Source organism: Salvia splendens, chromosome 12 (genome assembly GCF_004379255.2).
Source record: "Salvia splendens isolate huo1 chromosome 12, SspV2, whole genome shotgun sequence".
NCBI lineage: Eukaryota > Viridiplantae > Streptophyta > Magnoliopsida > Lamiales > Lamiaceae > Salvia > Salvia splendens.
In genome coordinates, this window is record NC_056043.1 from 23,245,075 (window position 1) to 23,267,352 (window position 22,278).

Genomic DNA, 22,278 nt, shown 5'->3' on the forward strand with positions numbered 1-22,278 from the left:
AGGAGCATCTTCAGTTCAAAGCGACCTTTCACCCATCCGATCACCAGTTCAGGACCATATTTTGTTTGATCCCGTTTCTCCTAGTCTGATGGAGTACGAAGAAGGTAACAACGGTCCACCACCCCCTCCTCCCAATTATGCTGAGCTTCTACGACAGCTGGAGGAGTTGCGTCAACAGGTCAACCGTGGACCACCTGTGCCTGTGCAGAATCAATATGTATACCAAGGCCAGGCAAATCCAACTGTTCATAGCAACATCGCGGCTAATACTTTTGAGCTGAAAAGAGGACTAATCCAGATGGCGGAGAACATTGCTTTTAGGGGCAAATCCACTGACGACCCTAACAAGCATATCACCAAGTTCATCCAGATTTGCAACACAACAAAGATGAATGGAGTTACAGATGAGCAGGTTCGACTAAGGCTGTTTCCTTTCTCATTAGAGGATTCAGCAAAGGATTGGTTGGAGAGTTTGGAGCCAGGATCGATTAGAACATGGGATGCTATGGTGGAAAAAATTTTGGAGAAATTCTACCCCCCTAGTGAAGCTATAAAGAGGCAACACGAGATCATTGCCTTTCAGATGACTCCTGCAGAGAATATCAGAGACGCATGGGGGAGGTTTAAATCTTTGATGAAACGGTGTCCCAACCATGGGTTAACCCCGACAGTTCAAGTCATTACATTTTTCAAGGGATGCGTGCCTGAAGCACAATGGGAGTTGAACTTGAGCTCAGGCGGTAATTTTCTCAAGAAATGAGTGAATGAAGCCATGGAAGTGATTGAGGAGCTCGCATCTAATGACGAAGGATGGAGCAACGACAGGAGTAAGGTGCATAGGGTGGCTTCTACTACAGATCATGATCCTATGAGCTCCCTATCCGACAAGTTGGATGCGCTGACCATGAAATTCGACTGCATAGCAATGGGGCAACCATCTCAAGAACCCCAAGGAAAAATGGGGGACGTGAACTATGTGAATCAAGGGGACAACAACCGGTACTTCAATAATCACCGCGCCAACTTTCAGGGTGGAGGATATAATCAGTTCGGGAACAAATGGCATCCCAATCTATCTTATGGAAACCCAAATAATGCTCTGCAACCACCCCCGGGGTTCACAGTTACTGATGGAGTGGTTAATGATCCGAAGAAGATGACCACGGAAGACATACTCAAGTCTTTCATGCTACAGTCCAACAAGCTCATGGAGCAGAACAATCAAAGGATTGAGAAGGTTGAGACAGATGTGCAAAGTATGGCCACTCATCTGAAGAACATAGACACACAGATCAGCCAGATTTCCCATACTGTGAGTACTATTACTCAACCGGGAAAATTCCCTTCGAACACCATCATAAATCCCAAAGAATGAAAAGCTGTGCATCTAAGGAGTGGCACTGTCTATGAAGCTCCCTCACTGCCTGCGACCACATCTGATACCGTTCTTGAGCCCAAGGCTGCCGTGGCAGAGAAGGAAAAGGAGGCTGAAAAGGAGAATACTGGCACCACTTCTGGAGTAAAGGTGCCATTCCCGCAGGTACTGAATCAGAAGAAGAAGAAGAAAGATGAGCAGTTCACTCGATTTCTGGACATCTTCAGAAAGGTGCATGTGAACATTCCTTTGATCGAGGCACTGCTGCAGATGCCTAAGTACGCTAAGTTTCTGAAGGAGGTGATAGCCCAGAAGACCAGTTGGGGGCAGGTTGACACTATTAACCTAACTGAAAATTGTAGTGCTCTGCTGCAAAGGAAATTGCCTACCAAGCTGAAGGACCCTGGAAGTTTCACTGTCGACTGCCTCATTGTTGGCTATAAAGTGGAGAATGCTCTCTGCGATCTAGGCGCGAGCATCAATCTAATGCCACTATCGGTGTTCAAGCAACTGAACATCGGTACTTTGAAGCCCACCTCAGCCACACTACAGATGGCAGACAGATCTGTCGCGTATCCAGAGGGCATCGTGGAAGACCTACTGATTAAGGTTGGGGAATTTATTTTTCCTGTCGACTTTATGGTCTTGGACATGGAAGAAGACAAGGGAGTCCCCCTACTGCTAGGACGTCCCTTTCTTGCCACTGCTGAGGCAAATATAAACGTGAAAATGGGAGAGTTGACAATCTTCATGGGAAAAGAAAGTCAAACGTTTTCCCACAAACCGAGAAGCATGGATGGAAGAACTGAGGTGTGCAAGGTGGTGCGTCTGAAGCACCAAGTGACTACTGAAGAAGAAGGATCGAGTGCAGTCAGAAAAGTGAAGCAGAAGGACTTTTATGAGCCTCACATGGAGATGATGGCTTCCACTGACTCGGAGCCATTAGCATGGATCGATGCAGACCATAGTCGCTCTTCACCGGTGCACGCGGTGATCACTACTGAACCCCCTAGGATGGGGGGTAAAATACCAACTACTGTCAAGGGAAGAAAGATAACTGCTCCAACACTGAAGGAGCCTATCCCGAGAGAGCCTGAAAAGTGGTGGCTCACCAAGACTTGGAACGATCTATTTCCTCATGGAGGAGGAGCCAAGCGATCACCTGGAGGCAACTCTGGGATGAAAGGGGATCTCGGTTGATATTTGAAGACGTCGGGCACACGACGATAAAAAGGTGCGCTGCATGGGAGGCAACCCATGAAAGGTATTTTTTTTTTGTTTTATGTATTTCTTTTAGTGTGTTTGCTCAGTAGGCATCACCTCTCCACCAACGTTTCAAACTTATTTCTTTGCGTAGCTTTGAATAAGTTTGGGGGGTGATATGGTGGATGGTGAACCTATGAGCATGTTTATTGTTTTCATGTTATTTTTGGGTAGTTTTAAAATTTTTGGGTAGTTTTAAAATTTTTGCTTAGGATTTTAATTGACTTGGATGAAACTGAATGGGGTCGGAGCAATTTGAATTGAATTCAAGCATGTTTGTTGGATGAGTTGCTAATGATGCTTTATGTTAAAATGTTTGTGAAAACTTGTTGATATGACCAAGCATGCTTGTATGTCCTTATTGTGATTTGCCTAAAGTGAATTGCTCGTTGCATTGTCCTTTGCCATAACCCTGTGAGACTTGAGCCTATATATTTCTAAATGTGTGATTATCGTCATTGTGTTATATGTTTCTAGAACTTGCTCGCGATCTTCCTTGAGTCTACATAGTGAGTATAGATTTAGGAAGTGACGTTAGGCCATCCGTTCTAGCCTTGTTTTTACTTTCACCCTAAAATAAAAATCATAATCCTTTGTTAGCCATATTTGAGCCTAATAGCCTTTTTCTTTGATAACTTGGGGTTGTATATATGCTTGAAAATAATTTTGGGGGAAAAGAACACTTTTGGATGATAAGAAGAATTTAAAGATGAAGTATTGACTTGAATATCGTTGGAAAAGTGGATGTATGCTTTTAGTTGTGAAAAAAAAAGAGTTGTAAAAAAAAAGAAGAATAATTTGGTGGTATAAGCTAGGCGAAGCCTAGAGGGGGTATAAGCTAGACGAAGTCTAGAAATGCGTAAGAAACCAAGTTTGGGGGAGAATTGGTAGATGAGAAGAGTCTATAAAGACTACTGAGGAGTTGAGTTGTTTAAAGAACGAAGTTATTATAGTTTCGAAAGGGATTATAAGTCACTTTGGCCAAATTTTCCTCACCTAACCAAAAAGCCTACATTACAACCTACAAATAAGACCTGTCAGATCCTTGATTTATAGTCACAAAATAGTAGAGGAGAGGTTAGATTTCGAGCAAGCCTATGGTAAACTATGCATGATTGATTGATTTGAGAGCTTGTATTTTACCTATACACTTTGAGAGTGGGAGAATTACACTACATATCTATCTTGTGAGGGCAAATTGACAAGGTTGCGTACGTGTTAGTAACTTGAAGCAATGATCAGTTGGTTTACATGTGTGTGAAGTTATTGATGCATGCTATTATTTATTAACTGAGGCAATGATGAGATCCAACTTATGTGTACGAGTTTATATTTGATTGTTGTCTGCTTCTTGTTTGAGGACAAACAAGTGATTAAGTTTGGGGGAGTTGATAAACTCGTATTTTAACTATTTTATTGGGCATTAAACGTGATGATAATTGGTGTTTAAATGCATATTACTTGAGTTTACGTCCATATTTCACTATAAAGGTGCTTTGATGAGTTTATCCAGTGTTTGAAGTTAAAATAGGTAAAAAGGAGTCAAAATGAGCCAAGCCGTGACTGGGGTCTGTTTCAAACGTTAATATTCCTATCAAGATGGGGTCCAAATCCTATTTTGAGAATACCATTGTCTTCATCATCGAAAGAGCTTCGCGTGGGTACCTCACACGCCCCAATCGGAGTTCGGATGAGAGAGATATGACCGATCTACGAAAGCCGCGCGGACTGCCGGGAGATACCCCGCCGGGTGAATTTTATGTGCAATAATTCCACCCGGCCGGGTGGCCAATTTTGTTCATAAAGAGTCCAGAGACTTCTACCCAACCGGGTGGATTTTATGTGCAATAATTCCACCCGGCCGGGTCCGTCTGACTGACGATTTTTAGCCCATAATCGATTTTTCTGAGGAAAATAAAAAAGAGAAAGGCTAGGGCAACGAAAATTCATTCTCTCCAAGCCGCAAAAAACACACACACTCTCTCTAGGAAGCACTCTTGGAAGAAGATTGGAGATTCAAGCTTCAATTCCTCCGCCAATTGTAATCCGTATCATGGTTTCCCTTGTTTTTCTTAGTTTCTTTTTGTTATCTACCTTGAACATGAGTAACTAAACCTTTTATGTAGAATTCTTGGTGAAGATGCATTGATTCATAGTTTTAATCCAATTAATTTCGTTTTTATCTTGCTCTTGTAATTGTTTGAATTATTCTTGTGCTTTTTCCTATCAATTGCTTGATCACCAATTGGGAGTGTTAGGATTTCTTAGAGTAATCGGGAGATGAAATATTTAATCTTGAAAGAAGAATAATTCACACCTTAATTCAATAAAACTCGGGAGAGTTGAGATTATGAGTGGGATCTTTAATCTAATCAAACCTTTGGGAGTTAGGTCTAAGATTTAGAAGGGGACTTCACTTATTACACCTAATCTACAGATTTCTCACCTCGGGAGGGGGTTTAATCTACAATTGTGATTGATTCAACAATTCTAGAGACTTTAAATGGTAAATTGGTTTTAATTGGGTTAAGCTATGAGTTGTGCATCGGATCCTTGAATTCTGCATATTTCTCCATCATCTACACAACTTGCTTTATCACTCTCTTGTTTATTTTTCTATTTTATTCTCTGAATTTACATGCTTTTAGTAGTTTTTAGTTTCAAAACCAAATTTCCTGATTGTCTGGATAGTAGTTGAAATTTGTTCGTGGTACTTAGGTGTACACTTAATTGTCTCTGTGGGATACGATATACTCTTGCTTGCTAAATGCTACAATAACCCCGTACACTTGCGGGTATTATTTGGGTAAAATAAAGTTGAGTCAAAGCCATAAAAATCAAACACTGGAGGGAAGCAATGATGATTGAATTAAAGGCCTTAGAGAGAAACAAGACTTGGAAGAAATGTCGACTGCCAAAAGGAAAATGCACTGTAGGCTGCAGATGGGTCTTTACAATCAAGCGAAGGCCCGACGGGACTATTGAGAGTTGTTAGGTACCTCAAAGAAACTTTTGATCATGGAATTATGTTAAAAAAGAATGGACATTTGGAAATTCATGGTTATACAGATGCCGACTGGGCTGGAAACCCAATGGATAGGAAATTCACTTCTGGGTACTTCACATTTGTTGGATGAAACTTAATCACTTGGAAGAGTAAGAAACATAAGGTTGTAGCATTATCAAGTGCAGAGACAGAATTCAGAGGAATCCGAAATGGTTGACAGAGGTAATATGGCTTAGAGGATTGATGGAAGAATTGAGTTTTTTTATCACAAAAACCATGTCGATTGTTTTGTGATAACAAAGCTGCAATAAGCATCGCAGAAAATCCAGTCCAACATGATCGGACAAAGCACGTTGAAGTTGACAGACACTTCATCGAAGAGAAGATCGAGGCAGAAATTGTTGAGTTCCCATTCGTTCGATCCAAAGATCAGCTTGCAGATATCTTGACAAGAGCAGTTGGGGAAAAAGCTTTCTCAGACGTTCTTATCAAGTTAAGTATCGGAAATCTCGTTACTTAACTTGAGGGGGAGTATTAGTTTAATGCATCAAGACTTCCAAGAAGCATATTAAGGGTTCCAAGAAGTAGACATTTATAATACCTTGTTTCAAAATATGTCTAGTTCCTAGAATATATTAATTGTGGTATCATAACAGTCACCAATACTCCTATAAATTCATGGAGTTTGGTTATCTTCCATCATCAATAAAAATACAAATCCTTTCAGTCTCAATACTTTCGTCTGCAAATTCCAACAACCTCCTCTCTCACGCGATGCTGCCATTCTGGATTCGAAGCTAATAACATAAGGCACCAAGATGCTACGACCGCAGTGGTCTCGAATCCAGCAAAATAAATGCTTTTGCAGTTATCAATGGTGAATTTTGTGATTGCATCTGGACTTGGTTTATTATTGCTTTCTGCTGCCCCTTTGAGAATCATTCCAAGCATATTTTTGTCCATATTTTCTTCATTTTTTTTGTTTCAATAATGTCAATATCAATTCTCTTATATCTCTCTCTGTAGCCTCCATGACTTCCTATTGTGCTTTGTGGGCACATGTCTACATATATATCCATCAATAAGTCAGTGTAGCTTCATTAATTAAATCAATATAATTACAAAAAACAATACTCACCTCATGCCAGGAATGCCCAGACAGAATCCTTTCATGGCTGTAATTTGTTGAAGCGCAGCAAGTTTGTGAAAAAGAGGTTCCCCCTTCAGCATAGCTACTTCCAAAACAAGCTCTTGAAATTACTTCTCCTGAGAATTTTTTCAAGTAATCATCAATTTTAATATCTGTTTTGCCACCTTCAGCATCAATCAGACCCTTCCATGGGTCTATCAACACCAATGTTGATTGTTCAATCAAATTTGTCATTCCCTACCAGAGTTCAAACATTAGTTGACATTATAAAACACACTATTAGTTTCTAAACTCAATATAGTTCGTTGATTTATTAGGATTTTGAAAAAAGTCAACAACTACTAATATCATGGTAACTGATATTAATGAATCAACAAGCTATTGGTTCTCAAGTTCTCGATTGATCACAACTCTGTGTTTCGATTATATATTGTTACTTCCTACCTTGACTTTGTCAATAAACAATTCAGGAGCAAGATCTTCCTTTGATAAGCCCAACTGTTGCTGTTTGCTGTCACAATGCCGTTGCCAAGCAACGCCTCCAAATCTAACCCAGGAAATGAAGGTTTCGCCAATTCGAGCGATGTGCATGTTATCACCTCTTTTATTACATCATATTTATTCACAACTAATACTGGTGTATTTCCAAGCGAAAACATATACATATCACCTCTTTAATCAAAAACCATATTTATCATTCAAACAATAATTATAAATTTATAACTATAATATAGGATTATGTTAAGATGACAACCCTTTTTAAAGTGACAACGTACCACCAATCTCGTGCTGCCACGTGGCACGTTATCCAACAATATTAGAGGCATATCCAGTAATATTCATTTAGTATGCGTTTACAGATTGCATGATAGTAATAGGTGGATTGCTGTGTAGATTGTTGAGTATTACTGTATAGGCATAGAATGTTTCAGTTGCAGTATATATATAGACAAATTGCCTTTTTATACCGTTATTTTGCTGTATAGCTAATACAACAATACTCAGCACTCCACCCAACAATCCACGTAGTACTATCATGCAATCTGTAGAAATTCTTCTAAAACGCTTACTTTGATATTGCTGAATACGCCCCTAATATTGCTGGATAGCGTGCAACATAGCTGCACGAGATTGGTGGTATGTTGTCACTCTAACTATGGTGGCACCCTAATGCTCCCCATATAATATATATTCAACTCAGATTATTTTTTAATAATGATTTCACTAAACTGTACTTTTTTTCCCACGTTGCTTGAGTCATTTCTTTTTTGCAATCGTTTTGAAAAAATGATAATAAATAGTTAAAGTGGAGAAAAAGTAAAGTAAGAAAGATAATAATGTTCTCTATATTATTCTCTCTCTTACGTTACTCTCTGTCCACTTTAACTATTTATTAATACTCCCTCCGTCCCGCACTACTCGCACCTTTCCTTTTGGGACGCCCAGAAAGGAAATAAGTGCAAGTAGTGCGGGACGGAGGGAGTATCATTTTCACAAAAAGAATGCAAAAAAGATGTGGGACAGAGGGAGGGAGTACTTAACCGTATAGCTGTCTCCATTCATTAAAAGCGGGAAAGAGAATAGCTCCGCAGTTGTGAGAGGCCGGTGATCCGTCGGCGGCGGCAACAGCGGCTGCGACAACGGCAGAAGCTCGTGAATTCTTGATGTCTAAGATGTTACCAAGTAGAAAAGATGGTGGCGGCCCTCCGACGCCTTGTTGCTTCAGCGCACGTCGCAGCAGTCGGGGCGCCGCCACCAGATCTCTGTACAGCCTGAAAATTAGTGCAAGAATAGATGCTAAAGCAATAGACACGATTATTTGAAGCTAAATACGTTTATCCATTAGCAAAAATGCCATACTTTGTTTTGTTTTTTCTTCTCCTAAAGTAGGGCAATTACTTAGTTATATGAATAAGTTGTGATTCTCACGTTTATTTTTTAATGAACTACTACTATGTCAGCATGTAAAGAATTCAACTCTCTATTTTCAAAATTTATTCTCGAATCAAACTTTATAGAATTGACCTTTGACCAAAATTTTTTATGATTTTGTGTGGAGCCTAATTAATTTATGAATCTTGGCAACTAATGTGGGAATCATTTTAACGATTGTACAAATATACAAGTTTTAGAATTTGGTGGAAATTGATTAACATCAAAAGGCAATTTACAAAGCAAAAGGTCGCCGCTGAGTGCGATATAAACTAAGTACTATACTGAAAACACTGTTTCCACCTGCAGATTATTTTTCTTCGTATTCAATAATATTTTAAAAAAAGTCGATATCAGCTCCAACGACTATGTTAACTGCCACCATAAAGTAATTTGAATATGTAATCGCAGCACACCAGAATAAAATACTATAGTAAAACTATAATAAATGACTTCCATCAAGATTTATAAATAAATAATAGTAATAAAAGGAGCAGTTAAAAATGCTCTTTGAGAATAATAAGAATTACTAATACAACAAATATTTAGACCAATTTGGTCTATGAATGAAAAAAATGGTAGAGTTATCTTACATCTCCCATACAACTCTCCAACCCAAAAAAGGAGGATAACATTCATTAACCAGACAACTAAACGTATCAATAAACAATTTAGACTTCATATACAGAAGCTACTACTACATGATCAAGATATTCCCTTATTTGAAATGGTCTTGATTGATGATTGCAACGTATTCATTTTGCAGCTCATCATTGTCTTTCTGTTTCCATATCTCGCCATTCCCATGAACAACCCAAGATATATGTGGAGAAAGCACGGAATAATCTGCAACATGTCAAGCTAGGGTCGTCAAAATATCTTTCCCTAGAGGCTTGAAGATTAACATGTTATCTTATCAAGGATCGTATATTGGATATTTTGTGGCTCTCAGTCTCTCAGTTTAGTAACAGAATATTAGGCTCGGATAAGAGATCATAGTCCTATGATAAAAAAGAGTAGATACAGATTTTTAAATCCATGACTCACAGATTTTCGATTGCCTACACGACTTTTAAGTACTAGAAAAGTTGGCCTGTTCGTCCTAAATTTGAAGTTGGAGTCGGTTTATCGGGTACAATGTGTCATACATTTATGAAAAATGTGTATACATTGAGTTAGCAAGGGATATCCATCCAACCAAAATCAAATAAAAAACACGGTCTTACATTGATGTTAGCTCAAGTTAACACCAAAGGTAAGGGTGATGTTGAGAGTTTTTAAATCAAGAAATTGGTAGAATGACTAGTTAGATTTAAGGCACAACTATGTGGTATACAAGGAGATGCCTAACAACTGTCCTCTAACTATGATATATTTCTTGATAACTTTCTATGCCAGATAGTACTATTTATCTGTATTGCAAAGCCCAAATGCACCGAGCAGGATAAAATTTTGGACATCAAACTTGCAATGATCCATAGAAATAGTGAGTGAGAGAGAGAGAGAGAGAACTGAAACAATGATCTCATTTTACGTGAAAAGTGGTGGTTAGTAGTAGTATATTACTAAATTACCTCTAGTAAGCTGTTTCTCTGGATCTCTTGTACTGTGCAAAACCATTGTACCCGAAAGCACAGTTATAAATCCGCAGAGAACGGAAGCGATGCTACTAGCACTCTGACCAGACCAATCCTGGAGTAGGAGAAAGTAGTTTGAGTTTTAACTCTAACCAAAGTAATAGTTGCACAGGAAAATTACCCAGCAACACTACAGATACCTTGAACATTATGGCACTGGCAACAATTGTAAGTGATGTGAACATGGCATAATAAATTGGAGATACGACAGCTGTGTTAAATGTGTCCAGAGCCTGGAGAGATGCCAAAATTGTCCATAAAATTTGAGCCTAATCTAAGAGTTTTGAAACGCGATCACAAAAATTATATATTTGTGCATGAATGAGAATTTTGGAATTCACATACCAACCTTGTTTAAGTAGTTCAATTGAGTGATAACACATGTAGCTGCCACCATGGCAAATACACAGGACTTGAAGTGAGCTACCTGGCTACTGCCCTCCAATGTGAGCTTTATAGCGATGCCTAATGCTTTCACGCTCATAACCTGCAAAGGAACATCACTTTTAATCAGACGGGGAAACAAGATTCAGTTAAACAGGATTTGCCTACGACATGCTAGCATTTACATGAAGAAGGCAAAAGCAATGGCATGTACTTACAGTTAAAGATCCAACTACAGAACAAACCCCGATGTAAATCATGATGTTTGTCTGTCCATAGCGTGGTTCACAATACAACACAAGCGCCAAGACCACAGCTACTGCTGAAGCCACGTAGAAAAGAAAAGCTGGACCAAGAAACCATACAAGTATACAGATACCTTGCTCTTTTTCTTTTTCACCCTCATCTCACCATTGCAGAAAGAAAAAGAAAATCAAAGCAGCAGCAGTTAAAGTACATAGATTCACCTGGCTGTACTGCCAATTCCCAGATTTCATCGACTGAGCTGATAGCATGTTCACCAGGTGCATGAAGCACAATAACAGTAGAACCCACTATACATAAAACGCATCCCAAGATTCCTAACTTCCTCAAGGTTTCTTTCAGTAAGAAATGAGCTAAAACAGCACTGCCAATGAACACAATGTCTGTTCAGTTTTTGTTAGTATTGCTGTCAACAAAATATAGATGGGATAAAAACATCCGATAACCTGACAATTATGCTTAATGCTCCAAGTGGTGTAACAAGGACGGCAGGGGCATACATATAAGCGACAAAATTGGCAAACTCCCCAATGACCACTGAGAAAATCACAACTCTTTTGTATGATCTCAGTCATATAAAAAGCTTGATAATTTTGTATATGTGAAAAAAGAAGTCCTTACTAGTAAACATTCCGATCCACCAAAGTGGTTCGAGCAAGTATCCATATCCTCCCGAGCCTTCAATTGAGGAATTGACGATCATTAGAAACTATGACTAAATAACATCCTTAGACATTAGTGCGTACGGTATAAGTTATGCCAAGCTATTAGATTCCCTATTTAATATTACACCAACAACCAAAATTACGATTATGGAGATTCTATACTCAGAAACATATAATTCTGAAGCTAGCAAGTTACTTGCTCTGATAACCACTAAAAACTTACAAACTAGAACTTTTTTCCTTGAATCTAAGAGAACTAAACTTGGTAAATTCGATCAAGATAATCACAATGTTGATTACAAGGCAATATATAATACTAGCAGAAATGCACAAAAAAAATTAAACAAAAAATCTACCTTTACCTTTACATCCCTAAAAGAAGAATGCCCCAAAAATTTCTATACCTTTCTCCTAAGAAAAGCAAGCGACAAAGATAACACGAGGAGCACAACAAGATCCGAAGAAGTAAGACTCACCAGCTCGAGAGCCCAATGCGCCAGCTCTCTGTAAGCCCTTTTTCTTGATGATGAAGCTGGATCCAATAAACGCGCTCGATCCCACAGCTAATGCGAACCCTATTAGATTGTCCTTAAACATGACCCTAATCGACCGAATCCGGTGCTAATAATGATAATCCTTGTTTTATATCCCCCGAATTTAACGTCTTTACTCCCCGAGACTTGCTTTTTTTCGAAAACAAATGCAACAATCACGAATCAAAATGGGATGTGGAAATGTCGGCAGAAAATATGCGACGATGAATGTATGTATTGGTTAAACACGAGTTCAGATCATCTGCAAATCATGAGTTCAGATTGGGTGGTTTTGTATTTGGGGTGTTGGGATTTGGAATTGGAGGGAATTTAATGCTAAAATTGTTGTTATTAACTGCATTTTGGGGAGAAACAGAGTTTGATATTCAGCATATTCATAAAGAACAGATTACGTAATTATTCTTGACAGAATTAGTTTATAGTCTGATCTGACCTCTTAATATCATTTTAAAAATTAAATCACAAATATGGCCTAACGTACGTAAAATGGTTGCGCCTATTTTAATTAAGATTAATAATTGCTCATTCAACATTTATGCTTTCTATCAATTAAGTTTTTCAATATCTCTTATGTATATCATGCATAGACCAATAGAGATATTTACTTTGCAAAATAGAGTACGTAATTAGAGTACGTAATTAGATGTTGAATGTCGGAGTATATATCTATAATTAGCATTATTATTATTATTATTATTATTATTATTATTATTATTATTATATTTTTCTACATGATTAGTTTTTTCTTGATATAAACTTCACTGAATTTTGTAACTTTTCTCGTTATTTTAATTTACTAAACATAAATAGGATATAAAGTCCTTAGTTATAGGAACTATTAATAGGAAACAAAATTATCAAAACTAATTATGTATACATTAGAACAGTTCATTAGTTTATGGAGTAATAATTTTGTGATGTACTATTGGATGACAAAATGATTTACCATTAAAAGAAGTCACTATAGCATTACAAACTAACTAGGAGTATAATTTTCAGCAGGAGAAGACCAACGTGTAAGCCAAAACCAACATTTGGTACAAAGCATTGTCTGCTTATTCCTCCTTACCACGAGCTGCTCTTGCGCGGTGTTTGAGCTCGGCCCTTTTCCATCTCACAATCAGATAACACAAGGAAAACAATGTGTTCACCTGCATGAGGAAGGACCACAAACACCGAATGAGGCGTGAAAAACCAAAGGATGGAAAGAGGGTGAGCAACAGCTTACCAAGATTATGATCGCGATCACTAACAAGGGCCCTGACCAGAGCACGGAGAGAAAGAGTCCGTTAGCGTCAAAGTAGTTCTGGCCTGCAAAGCTTTCCCAGTTGCTGCCAAGGACTTGATTAAGCCTCTCGGCCAGATACACTCCTCCTACTGCACAATGTCAAATACATATGATTCATAACTATGGCCCGACTAACTGTACGACTGCTGCATCTTCCAAAATCACAAGAGGGGTTGTTCAAATACTTCTGTAATTTAATAAAATATGGCAGTTCTATGCTTATCAAAATCTGGCTTCATATTTGCTTAGGTCCAACATTATAAAAAAATGCGCACTATTGATAGGATTATAGAAGTCTTACATGCTAGAAGGAATAAAAACATCTGAAAGTTGATGTTTCTCCGTGATACAACAACTACTACTAGCAAGATTACGTAGAAGGAGAGAAGACGTATCAACCAAGGTTCCTGCAGACAAGAAAGGAAATTCGAAGATCAGAGACAAGCAAGTGAATACATGGGGTACACATCTAAAAAAGACAAGATAAATGGTGAAACACATAGCTAGAGAAGCTTTAATTGGGCAGTGAAACAGCTTAAACTCAAGCAACAGCACCATGGAGTAATTCCTTTGATCTACTATATATTTCCGAGTAATCAACAAAAGCCAATCGGCACTAGCTCAAGATAGGGTGTGGTTACGACATCAGGAACAGAAAACCACAGAAACCAGTGTTAGAAGTATCAAGATTGAAGAGATGCATGAGGTTGAAGATGTACATGAAGAACATGGCAATGCTAGTGCTGACATGGTTCCATGCACAGCTGGAAAGAAGAGTGCACGAGTTGGAGTTCAAGGTGTGAGCATTGGATCAGTGCCACTGCCAGCTGCAGCTCATAGCTCAAGGGACCACCTTCGTACGTTTAAGGAGGTGTTGATGCAAGGATTAAAGTAGACAGCAGTTTGTTAGCATTAGTCTTCTTAATGGTTGTTTAGTTTGGTAATCATAACAGAATATGGAATCTAGATTGTTCCATACACATGTATATAATGCTACTTTGTATCATTCATGTTTTAATCAATGAAATCGTAGCATTCAATCCCCATTCTGTTTCTGGTATAAGTGTTCTTGCTTTCATAGTTATGCTTTTGTGCTGTTCTTTTCATGGTATCAGAGTAGGATCTTTTTGATCTTGTCTCTATACTACTTTTTCTTCTCTTTTTGTTTGTTTACAAGAAATGGCAAGCTCCAACTGATCGCTTGGAGGTGCTGCTCAGAGTCAAGGAACTCAGCCCCTTTATGCACAACTGCCCCCAATTTCAGTGAAGTTGACTTGATGCAAACTTCCTGATGTGGCAACAGCAAGTGGATGTCACTCCTATGGATATGGGCTAGAAGGCTACCTAAATGGAGAGAAGAAACCTCCACCTCAGACAATTTTCATTGCAGAAGGAGAAGGGGGGTCTATTACTACAAATGAAGACTTCATTTCATGGCAGAGGAAGGATAGGAGAGTAGCTGCTTGGCTGCTCTCTTCTCTCTCAGAAGGAGCTCTAGGTCTGGTTGTAGGGCTGAGGTCTGCGAGGGACATGGTTGTAGGGCTGAGGTCTGCGAGGGACATTTGGAGTGCCCTTGAAACCAATTTTGCCAGCAGATCTACTGCAAAGATAATGCAGTATTAGGCAACAGATGCAAAATCAAAAGAAAGACTCACTAACTATGAGTGAGTACATTGGAAAAATGAGAAGCTATTTTGATCTACTAGGATCAGTGGGTTGCAGAGTATCAGAAGATGAGCAAGTCATGCACATTCTTGGAGGACTTGGACAAGAGTATGATCCTGTAGTGTGTGCTATAAGGTCAAGGTCAGATTCATGGAGTTTGGGAGATGCTACTGCTTTTCTACTCACTTTTGAATCAAGAATGGAGACTATGAGGTCTCATTCCTCCAGCCCAAAAGGCTCACAGCCTGTGCTGAACTTGATGCAGCAGTCAAATCAGAAAAGAGATTTCAACCCATACAACTCTAGATTTGATCCAGGAAATGGAAGAGGAGGATTAAGAAATTAGAGAGGAGGAAGAGGTGGAAGAGGCTTTGGCAGAGGAAACAACAAAGTGGTGTGCCAATTGTGTGATAAGCCAGGACATACTGCAGCCAAATGTTGGCACAGATTTGAGCAGAACTATGCTCCTCCACAACCACAGCCTCAGTTCAGAGGGAGTGCTCCAAATCAGCATCAAGGATTTTTTAATCCCTCAGCACACCTTGTCCACACAGCTACAGCAAGACCTCCTCCATCTCCAAATTCTGCTGCAACCTCAGAATTTGGTTTTGAATCGAGTGCATCAACTAGCTGGTATCCAGACTCTGAGGCCACTCATCATGTCTCTGGAGATTTGAGCAATCTCAACACTAGCTCAGAATACACGGGAGGTAAGAGTCTCTTACTTGGAAATGGTTCTACAGTAGTTATTTCCAATATTGGAGAATCAGAATTGAAACCTCACTCTAGTTTTTCCAGAAAGCTTACATTAAAGAACCTCCTACATGTACCTAGCATAACCAAAAACCTTCTCAGTGTATCAAAGTTTGCTAGAGATAACTCTGTCTCCTTTGAGTTTCATCCTGACTGTTGTTTTGTCAAGGATTTGGGAACCGGGAAATCGTGCTCAAGGGAACTTTTACCACTTCCTAGTAGACCATTCACCAATCAAGAGAAGCTCTAGCTCCACCATCTCCTTTCCTGCTCCATTCAATCAAGGCAGCCCAGCCATGCACTCTGTTAGCTCAGCCATTCCAGCAGCTAGTGCTAGTTCAAGCCATGATATTAGTCTTGATTTAGCCTTATGGCATAATAGACTAGGACACCCTACTCTAGACATTGTCAAAAGTGTTCTCAAGAGCTGTAACATTTCTCTTAATTCAATGAATGATTCTCAACTTTGTCACTCTTGTTGCTTATCTAAGGCTCATAGACTGCCATATGATGCCTCTGAATCCGTTGTCTATTCCCCGCTTGAGCTTATACATAGTGATCTCTGGGGTCTATCTCCAGTTGTTTCAAGAAATGGTTACAGATATTATGTCTCCTTTGTGGATCATTTTACATGGTTTACATGGATATATTTGTTAAAGAACAAGAATGATGTTGCTAAGGTTTTAAGCTTTTCAAATCATTATCAGAGAATCTTTTACAAACAAAGATTAAGTGCTTTCAGTCTGACTGGGGAGGGGAGTTTCAAAGCTTAACTTCATTTCTCAAGGAGAATGGTATATCTCACAGGATCTCCTGTCCATATACTCTTTAACAAAATGGTTTGGCAGAAAGGAGACATAGGTATATAGTGGAGACTGGACTTACTCTCTTAGCTCAATCTTCACTTCCAAATCAATTATGGGATGATGCTTTTGTTTCTGCTGTGTTTCTGATCAATAAGATGCCATCCAAGATCATTGATAATGTCTCTCCATTTCAGAAATTGTATTCCAAGAGACCTGATTACTCAGCCTTGAGAGTTTTTGGATGCTTGTGTTATCCTCTGATCAGGCCATACAATAAGCATAAGTTGGAAAGCAGGTCTGTGAACTCAGTATTTTTGGGATACAGTGGATCTCATAAGGGATACAAGGCTCTTCTTCCAGATGGAAGAGTAATAGTATCTAGAGATGTTGTTTTTGATGAGCAAGTCTTTCCTTATCCATCAATTTTCCCTTCTGATATCACAGACAGCTCCTTTTTTCTCTCCACCAGTTTTAATTCCATCAGCTCAAACTGATGTATTCCCTGTCATTCCTCCATCTCCACCTGCTCTTGTTGCTCACTCTGATGATTTTTCTCAGTATTCTCCTCCTCATAATTCCTTCCCTGACAGAAATACTCAACACTCACCCTCTGCCTCTGACTCAGTCTCTACTGCTCAATCTTCTACTGATATTCCTAATGCTTCTTTTGATGATGATCATGCTTCTAGTAGACATCATATGACCACAAGGTCCAAATCAGGGATTTTTAAGCCCAAACTTTATAATCTCCTTCTTTCTTCACACTCAACTCCTAAATCTGTTCTTGAAGCATTGCTCATATCAGCTTGGAAGGCAGCTATGCAGGCTGAATTTGTTGTTCTCCTTAAGAATAAGACTTGGATCTTGACTACTCTGCCTCCTGGCAAAAATCTTGTGGGATGCACCTGGATATTCAAGCTGAAGCTCCATCTGTCTGGGAAATTGCTAGACTTGTTGCACAAGGTTTTTCACAGCAGCCTGGTTTTGACTTCAGTGAGACTTTTAGTCCGGTAGTAAAGCCTGCAACTATAGTTTAATCCTCACCATTGCTGTGACTTTTGGCTAGGAAATCACTCATCTGGATGTGAACAATGTTTTTCTCAATGGAGAGTTGAAAGAGGACATTTATATGAAGCAGCCTCTAGGTTTTGAACAGGGAGGTCCTCACGTGGTTTGCAAGTTAAATAAAGCCATCTATGGGCTCAAGCAGGCTTCCAGAGCTTGGTTCTTCACCATACACTCACTCCTCATTTCCCTTGGCTTCATTCAGTCTAAGGCAGATGCCTCCATGTTCTTCGGAAAGACAGGTCTTGAAGCCATTTATCTCTTAATCTATGTGGATGATATGTTCATCACAGGTAATTGTCCTACTGCAATTAAGAGAGTCATTAGTCAGCTAAATGCTCATTTCTCTCTTAAAAATCTTGGTGAGGTCAGTCTTTTTCTGGAAGTAGAGGTTGTTAAAACTCCTCATTCATTTATGCCAATCATCTTACATCAGGGATCTTTTGAAAAAGGCTAATATGACTGGTGCAAAAGGCCGTCCTACTCTTATGGTTTCTAGTTGTGAGCTTAGCAAGAATATTGGTGCACCAGTCTCTGATACTAGACTCTACAGTAGCATTGTGGGTGCCCTTCAATATGCTGCTATTACCAGACCAGACATTAACTATTCTGTCAACAAGGTGAGCCAATACATGGCCTCACCACTTGATACTCACTGGAGAGCAGTGAAGCGCATCTTGAGATATCTATCAGGTACCTTGGATTTTGGGATTCAAATTCATTCCTCAAATGGTGTTCTATCTGCATTTTCTGATTCAGATTGGGCATCAGACATAGATGATAGAAGGTCTACAACTGGCTTCTGTACTTATTTTGGTAAAAGTCTTATTTCCTGGTGTGTGAAGAAGCAAACGGTTGTAGCTCGCTCCAGTACAGAGGCTGAGTACAAAAGCTTAGCTCATGCTGCAGCTGAGGTAGCTTGGCTCAATTCCACACTTAATGAGTTAAAGCTACCAACTAAATCTGCTCCTGTGATCTGGGTAGATAATTTAAGTGCTATAGCTCTTGCTTCTAACCCTGTGTTACATGCACGAACCAAGCATATTGAGCTTGATATTCACTTTGTAAGGGATATGGTGCTTAGTAATGATCTTGAGCTTCGGCATGTTCCTACTCAAGATCAAGTGGCTGATATCTTCACCAAGCCTCTGGGCCAGCAACCTTTCATGAAGCTCAGAAACAAACTTGGTGTAGTTTCTCTAGCCTCACTCAGGTTGAGGGGGGATGTTAGAAGTATCAGGATTGAAGAGATGCATGAGGTTGAAGATGTACATGAAGAACATGGCAATGCTAGTGCTGACATGGTTTCATGCACAGCTGGAAAGAAGAGTGCACGAGTTGGAGTTCAAGGTGTGAGCATTGGATCAGTGCCCCTGCCAGCTGCAGCTCATAGCTCAAGGGACCACCTTCGTATGTTTAAAGAGGTGTTAATGCAAGGGTTAAAGTAGACAGCAGTTTGTTAGCATTAGTCTTCTTAATGGTTGTTTAGTTTGGTAATCATAACAGAATATGGAATCTAGATTGTTCCATACACATGTATATAATGCTACTTTGTATCATTCATGTTTTAATCAATGAAATCGTAGCATTCAATCCCCATTCTGTTTCTAGCTATAAGTGTTCTTGCTTTCATAGTTATGCTTTTGTGCTGTTATTTTCAACCAGCACAATGAGGGGATCATGAAATGTTAAGGACATCAATAAGCCAAAACAAAACCTCTTTAATGATTTTAAATCTGGTTACAAGCCATACCACTGTAATTCTAATAACTGATTAAAACCCCTTTAGAGTTCAATCTATGTGGTTACTTTGATCACACTCACTCATTAGAGTAGCAAATTACACAATTCATTTTGCAAATCACATCCCAAAAGCTAAAGTTACAAACTAGTACATCCATAAATCAAACCAATTCCAGCTCCTTCTATGTAAGATAACACATTTCAAGGTAACGCGATTCGAAATCCCAAGAAATAGAAACACTTAATCAGAACATAAAAACGCAAAACCCATGAAAGGACCTAACAGTCGATGTCGATCACCGCAAGATATAACACAATTCAATCAACACCGACAGAGAAAGCAACTAAAAATACCTTCCAATCAATGGCGTGGAAGAAACCCATGAAATTTTCGTAAGCAGGTTTGAGCCCGGAGCGGAATTCCGCCGAGAGCTTCTTCACCAGATCTGCCATTTGATCAAAGTGAGCATTAACCGCGGATTGCAGCTCCTCCATCGCAAGATATTTCCTTGATTTCACCACAAAATTACTGAATAGATGCGGTTTTTGACCCAAAGATTTGAACTTTAGCCTTAACTAAGTTGAGACTGTGTTGAGTGTTGATTATTACTCGTAGATCCTTAAGAAAGTTCTCACGGGAGAACGCTGACGTTTTGAATTGAATAAATTCGTTTTAAAAATTTAGAGCATCCATATCCGTGCTTTTGCCAAAGAGTACGGATGTGGATCCGAACCCACTTTTATTACTTTTTTACTTCATACTCTTCCCCAAGAGCACAACACGCAGATCCATGCTCTTCCGCAAATACATGCTCAAGGGTCCCACCATTCTATTATTTAATTTAAATAGTTCAATTACTAAAAACATTTCCACAATATTAATATGCCTTAAAAATATCCGATACCATTACAAATTACTAAACAATAAAAAAATTACATAATTAAAATCCTAAAAATTAAAAATTACATAATTAAATTCTTAAAATTAAAAAAAACCCACTACTCGTGGCCGAATTTTACCCAAATGTGTTTGATTAGGTCTTCTTGTAGTTTAGTGTGGGTTCTGGTATCGCGCATTGTGTGTCTTGTTTCGGTCATTTTGCCCACCGTCGTATGCACACCTCGGCGTGGGGGAGACCTCGCGGTTGAGCTTCGGGCTTCATCCTCGTCGTAAAAGTTAGCCGTCATCGGTCCTTCGTCAGCTATAATCATGTTGTGGAAGATAATACACGTGTACATGATGTCGGCGATATTCTTAACGTACCACAGCCGAGACCGGGGCCTTCACAATGTTAAATCGAGCTTGAAGGACCCCAAAAGCTCTTTCGACGTCTTTCCGAGCAGACTCTTGACGCTGCGCAAAAAGAACCCCTCTCGGGTCTTGCGGATTGCTGAACGTCTTCACGAAAGTAGACCACCTTGCGTAGATACCATCAGCGAGATAGTAACTCATGTGGTATGCATTTCCGTTGACAGTGAAGTCGATCGCCGGTGCTACACCATTCAAAACACCATTGAAGAGTGGTGAAGAGTAGAGCACGTTCAAGTCGTTGTTGGATCTGTCAACACCGAAATATGCATGTCAAATCCATAGGCAGTAGTCGGCGACCGCTTCAAGGATAAGCGTTGGGCCTCTGCCTTTGTGGCCGCTTAAGTATTGCCCCCTCCAAGCAGTCAGGCAATTCTTCCACTTCCAATACATGCAGTCAATGCTGTCAAGCATACCGGGAAAACCGTGGACTGTTTCATGAAGATGAAGCAGCCATTCACAATCTTCGGTGGTGGGTGCCCGAAGGAATTCCTCACCGAAAGCAGAACGAATACCGTCGCAGAAATTTTTGAGGCATAGGATTCCAGTTGACTCACCCACGTGAAAATACTCGTCGAAGAGGTCAGCCATTTGCCCATTAGCAAGTTGTCGGATGACACAAGTACACTTCTGCAACGCCGCGAGACTTTGCTGACCGGTTGCGTCTCTAGTTGATTGAAAGTATTCAACACGGGCGGACAATGTGTTGACAATACGCATAAACAACCGTTTTGATATGCGAAAACGGCGCCAGAAGTAATCTTCCGGAAACCACGGCTGGTCATAAAAATAGTCGGCAACGAGCCGTTCGTTGGCTCCCTCCCGGTCACGAGGTATGTAGCGGCGAATTGATCTAGTTGGTCGAGGATGAGTTGGCAAATAGAAACGCGTCACATCGCCTGCTCAGAGGCACAGACGAGCTGATGCATCGAGCAGCGCGTGGCGCGGCACGGACGCCGTCCGTCCCAGCGAACACCGCTGCGGATGCTCTTAGGGTTTTAGATTAGGAATTTTGTTCATAGATTGACGGAAATGCTAGCGAAACGTAATATTATGTGTATAATAACATTTAACTATTATTAAATTTTTGTTATAGTATTAATATTCAATAAAATTTATCCATTTTATAGTATACATTTAACTGCATACAAATTGTAATATTTTATGCATTTTAAATTTATTTACCATTCATTAAACTTTTCATATATTTATCGTTCATTGTTTTATAATCATATTTTATCATTTGCTAAAATTAATGTAAATATTTAATTTTATTTATCAACTAATCAATTTTTATTATAGTTTATATTTTTATTAGCATATAATATTAATTGCACTATTTTGGTCCAATAATGGTCTAATTGATTAGACCAATATAATTAAACCGTGAATTGATAGCGTCGCTGATTCATTCACTA

General features: G+C 39.4%; 4 protein-coding genes across 4 annotated transcripts; 1 reads left to right on the forward strand and 3 right to left on the reverse strand.

The window, feature by feature from the left end:
- Nucleotides 1-772: 772 nt before the first annotated feature.
- Nucleotides 773-2,575, forward strand: LOC121757733. The gene is made up of 2 exons (XM_042153232.1): nt 773-1,316; nt 1,413-2,575. The coding sequence occupies exons 1-2, from the start codon at nt 773-775 to the stop codon at nt 2,573-2,575; spliced, it is 1,707 nt and encodes a 568-aa protein (XP_042009166.1).
- Nucleotides 2,576-6,549: 3,974 nt separating this feature from the next.
- LOC121758186 (cytochrome P450 714C3-like) lies at nt 6,550-8,154 on the reverse strand. The gene is made up of 3 exons (XM_042153611.1): nt 7,240-8,154; nt 6,784-7,032; nt 6,550-6,708 (listed from the first exon to the last, which is right to left on the reverse strand). Exons 1-3 carry the CDS (start codon nt 7,384-7,386, stop codon nt 6,685-6,687), a joined length of 420 nt encoding a protein of 139 aa, XP_042009545.1. The 5' UTR covers nt 7,387-8,154; the 3' UTR covers nt 6,550-6,684.
- Nucleotides 8,155-9,191: 1,037 nt separating this feature from the next.
- On the reverse strand, nt 9,192-12,612 carry LOC121757325 (probable magnesium transporter NIPA6). The gene is made up of 9 exons (XM_042152870.1): nt 12,154-12,612; nt 11,634-11,690; nt 11,459-11,549; nt 11,216-11,376; nt 10,967-11,094; nt 10,714-10,851; nt 10,505-10,597; nt 10,302-10,419; nt 9,192-9,573 (listed from the first exon to the last, which is right to left on the reverse strand). Exons 1-9 carry the CDS (start codon nt 12,272-12,274, stop codon nt 9,446-9,448), a joined length of 1,035 nt encoding a protein of 344 aa, XP_042008804.1. The 5' UTR covers nt 12,275-12,612; the 3' UTR covers nt 9,192-9,445.
- Nucleotides 12,613-13,085: 473 nt separating this feature from the next.
- On the reverse strand, nt 13,086-20,186 carry LOC121758293 (transmembrane protein 18-like). Its single transcript, XM_042153705.1, has 4 exons — nt 19,906-20,186; nt 13,821-13,926; nt 13,460-13,608; nt 13,086-13,382 (listed from the first exon to the last, which is right to left on the reverse strand). The coding sequence occupies exons 1-4, from the start codon at nt 20,044-20,046 to the stop codon at nt 13,287-13,289; spliced, it is 492 nt and encodes a 163-aa protein (XP_042009639.1). The 5' UTR covers nt 20,047-20,186; the 3' UTR covers nt 13,086-13,286.
- Between the last annotated feature and the right edge of the window lie 2,092 nt (nt 20,187-22,278).